Source organism: Phalaenopsis equestris, unplaced genomic scaffold (genome assembly GCF_001263595.1).
Source record: "Phalaenopsis equestris unplaced genomic scaffold, ASM126359v1 Scaffold000322, whole genome shotgun sequence".
Classification (NCBI taxonomy): Eukaryota; Viridiplantae; Streptophyta; class Magnoliopsida; order Asparagales; family Orchidaceae; genus Phalaenopsis; species Phalaenopsis equestris.
The window spans coordinates 116,225-123,781 of record NW_018164764.1 but is presented as its reverse complement, the minus strand read 5'-3'; the positions used below and the strand labels follow the sequence as shown (position 1 = coordinate 123,781).

The 7,557-nt window shown below is 30.6% G+C and overlaps 1 protein-coding gene across 2 annotated transcripts in view; it reads right to left on the bottom strand.

Moving 5' to 3' along the window:
- Positions 1–4,324: 4,324 nt before the first annotated feature.
- Positions 4,325–7,557, bottom strand: part of LOC110025672 (pyruvate dehydrogenase E1 component subunit beta-1, mitochondrial-like) — a gene marked incomplete in the record, with an annotated part of 22,695 nt that continues 19,462 nt past the window's right edge. For both annotated transcript variants that reach the window (XM_020726279.1, XM_020726280.1), the window contains 4 exon segments: positions 4,325–4,539; positions 4,913–5,027; positions 5,589–5,713; positions 5,827–5,865. In XM_020726279.1, the coding sequence (XP_020581938.1) occupies positions 4,471–4,539; positions 4,913–5,027; positions 5,589–5,713; positions 5,827–5,865 (348 nt within the window).

Below are 7,557 nucleotides of genomic sequence, written 5' to 3'. Positions count from 1 at the left end.
CAATAAGTCCAAATGAACTCGAAATGATTCAGAATGTTATAAAAGATGTTTAGGGTTATGCCCCAAACACTTTTACATTCTTTTGGATATTTTGGAGGACATCTGAACCAATTATCCTTTGTTGAAGAAAATCATCTTGAATATTCTTAGGGACCCACCAAGATATGCCCCGAGACCCGTTAATTCACAAATTCCAATAAAATATCTGGCACTATATATCCTACATTTGTAACCTGATGCTCAAGGATTTCTTTTATAAGGTAATCAGATTCTTGTGAGCAACTGGGGACATTTGTTAATGTCATATATGGATCACCAGACTTGTGTAAGTCAGAGGTTTACGTGGCGAGGGCGATGACGACATTACTTATGTGTGATAAATGAGGGATACAAAGTGGGATTTGAAATAGTATCTCCTATCTCTATGACCTCCAGGGAGAGGATAAGATTAACGATACTATTCACCAGCTTTTGGTAGAAGTTGCCCCTAACATTCCTAGGTAACCGGTAGTTCTAGTCTGATTAGAGTAATTTGGTAGATTGAAATTAGACAAATCAAGAGAAAAGATTCTAACAAATGAAGAGCATAAAACACATTAAAATTATGGTTAAACAAAAATAATATTAATGAAGCACAAACAACCCACATAGATTTGAGAGTAGGTTTGCTTCTCCACACTATACTTTCACACAAAAACACTCTTATCTTAAGCACACACACACACACACACACACACACACACACACACACCTTTTTTTCAAACACACTACAACATAACATATGGTTCCTATTTATAATGTCAAAACTCATAAGAAACTCACATGACACTAATTTTACTATTCAATAACATATCATAAATTTAGTAAGTAAAAATGACATGTTATCTTTCTCCTGCCAAGAAAAGTTTCTTAAAGTGACATAAAGTTCACTTCAAAGATAAGCCAAAAACTTTCTTGGCAAAATATCCTTCTTGATCAAGTAAGAAGCTTCATGGAATTTTAAAAACTTTCTTGGCAAAATCTCCTTCTTGATCAAGTAAGAAGCTTCATGGAATTTTTAACCTATTTCTCATGGTCATAATTATTGTTATTTAACCTACGATAAATGTCCAATAATTTTTTGTTCTTTGTAAAAAATTTAAATCTATAGAAGTAATTAAGGGGCAAGCATTGATCCATAAATATTTTTTTTCGTGTTAGTTTCACCAAATAAAGAATAATCATAATAATCTTATTATCGATCCCACTGCCAATCAGAACCTTGAATTGTAGCCCTCCAATGGTCCAACTGGGCTTCAATAGGAACCGATAAATAATCATCATCAATTTACTCAGAAGCATAAGCATATTTATTGTAACTAAATGGTTGATAAACATGACTAATCCCTTGGCATAATATTTTATTAAAATGTCTGGATGGTTCAAATCATTCACCATGTCATTCTGGTGGAATGAAATTTATCTTAACTTCAATTGGTGAATTTCAATACATAAGAGCATGACATATTTTAGATTTAGCTTTTCTTCCAAACATGTGAGTTTGGGTTACATAATCTACCCATATACTGCCAACCACTCCAAAACTCATTAGCAAAGATAAATCTATTGTTATATTGTCATTTTCCACCTCAGAAAAAATAATTACATGTATATAAGCTTTATAAATTAAAATTTTCAACTGGCATTGACACCTAGTATATCTACAAATTTTGTTACATATGTTAGATGTATTATAACATTGTTGATCATAATTAAAACAACTTTCATTATTAGAGTATAACCCTAAAATTGAATAATGTTTAGTGGTCACCTTCTTAAGCATTTCATGTATCACACAAAATTGATGAAATCTTATTTCATTTGGTATATATATTAGCTTGTTATGATATCATTCAGAAGATATCCTTGATAAATTCCAATGGAATATATCATTATATTTCGGGAACTAATCTCAATAATTATATTATTTACTATTCTATTATCATTGCTATTTATTTCTTCTATTATAGTTCATTCTAGAGAGTTAAGAAATAGCTTGATTCTTCATTTTATGGTATCATTTATATCGTACAAATGTAAGAAACTTTCTACGTTTTTCATCAACTACTCTGAAATTGTACAACCCTTTCTAAGAAGATTTCCCTTTGTACAAATCTGTTTGTTCTTTTGCCTCCTTCCATGTTGCATGACTCTTGATTTTGGTGGAGAAAAGATAATATAATATAAGAACGTTTTACCTCTTGGTTTCCTGATGGTTGTAAGAAAATAGTCAATTAAGACTTCTATGACTTTATAACATTCGGGTCATCCATTGTTTATAAAATGTCATATATTATCTATAAAATAGTGATGTATTCCATCCAATTCATTTGTTTTAGAAAGCTGATATCATTCTTCTCCTTCATATATTTTTAGTTCGTAGTCTCCAAATTTCATATAACTCATTCATTCCGTATGTGATTGTTCAATTCCTATAAAACAAAATTCATTATAAAATTTTGCAATAGCGAATAACTCGGTTGTTCTATTTAAATCAAATTGTCTTGATAGTTGATATGCTAAGAATTATCATCATTTTTTATATGTTCTCATATTATATTTATTCTTCTATTAGTGATAAGAAATTTTAACCATCTTTCGGAACTCAAATTATGTATATTTGATGATGGCTTCACAATCTGTTCTCATGATGGTCTCCATTTTATGACAAATGAAAAAGTAATAAGTTACCAAGTTATTGATAATTGCAATAAAGTCATAATCCAAAGAGCTTAAATACTTCTTCTTTTATGAAGTCTAGAAACATGTCTGCAAATATTTTATTCTTTCTTGTCGTCGAATTGATTAGGTTTCCTCATTAGAGTTCACCACCACCATTTTCACATCCACCGGATTCATTGATCAGAAAATATGTATCTAATGGAAGAGATAAGTTTGGATGTTCTGACACCATCTTTTTGATTTGCTGCACTAACAAAACATCTTTCTGATTAAACTTTCTGAAGCATTTCAAAGATGTTTTAATATACAAAAGTTGCATAGTTTGATAACCCTAAAAGGGATCTTAGTAACTTTAAATCATCTAATTTATGTGACTGTTTGAAAATTTTTAAAAGAATTGTTATATGTGACCTAACATAGTTTGATAACCCTAAAAGAGATCTTAGTAACTTTAAATCATCTAATTTATGTGACATTTCTAAAGTCTCTTTGAGATCTCTTGAAATGTTTCTAAAGATATTATCTATTTTTCTTTAGAATATTTTCGGAGTATTTTTTAAGACAAGATACATTACTAACCATTCATAGTGATCATCAAGACATGTAGAAGCAATCCATTCCATAAACTAAAAACTTGTGATGCATATTTGGTTGCTAAAACTCTGATTTTAAATTAAACTTACTTAAATCATCTCGCATTTTAGATTTTATTTATGAGTTGTTCTTTTGAGAATGTTGTCATTTAATCTTTTATAATTTAAAATCATTCTAGATTGTCCTATGTTGTTTGCTCTCTTTGATAACTATCATGGCAGGGAGAAAATATTACATCAAGACTTCTAGTTTCCTAATGAAGTTTATGCTCGGAGTCCAATGATGGGGCGCCACGTGTCAAGTGAGTTCCACCGTAATACAATGACATTGACCAGTGCTAAAAATAGTGGAGCTCACTTGACAAGTGACCCCCCACCATTGGACTCCGAATACATTACGAGTCCTGACGTAATATTTTTCCCATGACAGACTCCTATATCTTGATTTTGATAATTTGATATTTTTAATAATTGGGTAATATACATTTATCAACCTTCTATCTCGCAATTATTATACTTTATTTCTCCTTTAATATTCATATTTAGAAGCATTTCATAGAATATTCTCCAATAATTTCTAAATTATTCAGATTTTCTCCTATATAAAATTTTATGGTGAAGTCTACACAGCCATAGTTAGAAATAATTGGGATTTATTTATAATTTAACTTATCAAATATTGGATCTTAATAAGAAATGAAGGGCCATAAGAAGACATTAATAGCATTTTTTACATTATTATTTAACTTATCATCCATTCATTTATTCATCCAAATGTCTTAACATAAAATTCTCATATCCTTTTCCCAATCAAAAATAGAAAAGTGGAAATAAGAAAAGTTAATTAATTACAACACCACAGTTAATTAATATAAATGCATAAAAAATTTGGCGAAAGTGAAAAAAATATGGTATGGAAGGCATCAATAAGCCAAAATTTGAATTATAATAACAATATTATGACATAGAACATGTCAACAAATGTTGCATTCCTTGTGCAAATGTACCAAAAACAATCAAATGTTTTATTAGTGAATTAGTGCCCATCAATATATTTTTTTTTATTTTCACACAATAATTCATAGCAAAAAAATAGTATTATTTAAATAAAGAAAAAAGAGGTAGAAACTGCCTTCACTGAACTCTTATAAATCGATTACGCTGCTGCGGCTAATGGTACTGACCGATAGCAAGCTCGCTTTGCTGCACGGACAATGTCCTCAACCTATACATAATTCAATGAGTTCTTTAAGAACCATTTAATTAACATTCAGGGGCATTTACATATACACCACAAAGATCATATGTATTTACATATATAACACCCAAGCATTCATATTTACATGCATACGACTCAAATCTTTAACATCACATCAAAAAATGTTCCCATCAATATATCTTTTTAAAAGTGAAATATATCTTTTAATGCATAAGTTTAAGAGAACAAAGCGGTATAATTGCAAATATCAAACTTTGGGCGTTAGATAAGTAAAAACAAAGGAATTGTGTGTTATTGATGTAAATTTCCCTAACATTAAGGTGCCATGCTAAACAAGAGTATTGGAACATATGAGAAGTAACTCGAGTGGTTTACTGACCTGAGGAAGAGCCAGCTTCTCCAGATTTGCAGCATATGGCATTGGAACATCCGCTCCTGCAATCCTCTCGACCGGAGCGTCGAGATACTCGAAGCATTCCTCAACGACGACGGCACTGAGCAACAGAAGGTTATATTAGAGGGAGATGGTTCGTTCGTACCCAGTGAATCAGGTCCAAAAGTGTACTTGAAGCGAGAGGATGAGGGAGTATACTTTTACAATGTAGATGATTAGAAGAGCATTTAAATATAAAGGCATTGTATTTACACGTCTAACACCTAAACTTGCTCGTAACATTTATACCACCCAAATCTTTCATATAATATAAAAAATACCACTATTTTTACTCTTAAAAAAAATGAAATAAACCTTTCATGCATAGGTAAGGTGGCATATATGTAAAAATTGAAGTTAGGTCCTAGATTAATAAAACCATAGGAATTAAGAAGTGGATTGAGTGGCATATATGTAAATTTTTAAATTTAAAACTTTCATGGGGTTAGATATGCTGGGAGTGCAGAGAGAGAGAGAGAGAGAAAGAGAGAGATTCTTAATGGTATTGAACCAAGACTTCCCATGACTTCTAGATCGAAAATGGAAGCTACTTATCCCTTGCTGAGGGATGGCGAGGAGAGACAGATTATTAATAGTATTCAGGTTGGGTTAAACGTTTTACCAAATCTCTGCACCAACACCATGCTGTGGGAAACCTTCTTCTACCGTGACCAATCTGTTGGTTTTCTTCACAGAAGAAATGATAGCATCTCTATCAAGCGGTCTGATAGAACGAAGATTTATAATCTGCAAAATAAATACTTGATGAGTTCCTCCAAACTGAAATTAGAAAGATAAATACTCACCAAAATATAGTTGGTTTAGTTCGGTTAAACAATTCACTTTAAATGGACGATTACCTCAGCACTAATCCCATCCCTGGAGAGAATCTCAGCTGCCTGCCAACAAGATAAACCAAAATAGTTTAGAAATGTAACCAAATAACAAAAGGATTTGAAGAATTCTTAAAATCATACATGCCACTAGTTTTAATATGTTAAGGACTAAGGAGAATGAACAACTTTGATCTTGCATTTGATGAAACATAATATTAAGTTATAATTAAAAGATGCTAATTCTCTTTATACACACACACATACACGCGCGAGCGCGCGCACGCACACACACACATACATATATATATATATATATATATATGACCATACATTTCTAAGGATTCAACTATGAAAAATAGCCTCTGCTCAACTGATTAATTAGGAAACATTGATTGCCAAAATCCAAGCACTCTACTAAAATAGCTTAAGCATGAGCTTCATATACCTTAGCTTATTGACTTAAGAACTGTTTAATATAAAATTTCAACTTTCGATTTAAATCGCTCATTGACTTAATATAAAATTTCAACTTTTGATTTATTTTCTTGGATTGGATTTATTTCCTTTCTTATTTTATGTTATTGCCTTTATCTCTAAATAACTATTATGAATTGATTAATTGAAGATATTAGGTGTTATCTTGCCTTCTTTGTTATTTCCTTTTTCCTATCTTTCTTATTCTAGGGTCATCAATCCCAAGAGTACTCTTGTATGAGCATACCTAATAATAAAGGTTCTGATAAAATTTCAGCCATTACATCAACGGTGCATCGATGTTTAAAAGTTTAGCTTCATTCTACTTAAGGATTTCAAAGGACATATATTTGAGGTGACTGAATTGGGCACAAAGATTTTTGGTAAGATGGGCTATGAAAGGATTTATGATGATGTGAAATGGGAGATAAAAAGTAAAATGAAAGAAGTTACAAGAATTTCACAAAAGTTTATGATCGTGCAACTAAAATTCATACATTAAGTGAGAGTAAAGTGTATTAAAAATCCACAAACTATTTAGATGGGGCCATTTTAATTCCAAAGTCTATAAAGTGTCAAATAAGTCCTCAGACCCTTTAAATTGAGGCTGAAATAGTCCACTGTTGAGACTGTTGCAGCTCATATTAAAAGAGTTTGAGGACTAAATTGACATTTTTACAGACTTTGGGACTTAAATGACACATTGCAAAGATTTGGGAAACTATTTTGACACTTTTCTCCTTTAAGAGATGAGTAAACTTAACTAACCACAAAAGTGGATCTAACACATCTCAAATAGAAAATCAAGATCTGTTAGCATGTGATAATACCACGAGAGAATTTCAACATAACATATTTTGTAGTTATACATATATATCTTCAGAGTATTGCAAACGCAATGAAAAGAAATAATTACCTTGAGATCATAAGATAGTGAAATTTGAAAGGTCAGATATTATTAATGTTTTGAGATACTTTATTTGAACCAAATAAGATAAGAGGATAAGATGAATAGTTTCATCAACAGCCTATACAAGTTTTAGAAGGATCTAAAAATAGAAAATAGGGGAGGGGTAATAAACAAATGTTCATAACTGCGTGATAATATGAATTTTATTATAAATTTTGAAATAAATTATATGAATTATTTATTTAACATTTAAACTATTCAATTTATTTCGCTTGCAATTCATTCTTTTTATTAAAAAGCCAATCATAATATGAAAAATATTTAAATTCATTCTTGTTATTAAAAAGCCAATCATAATATGAAAAATATTT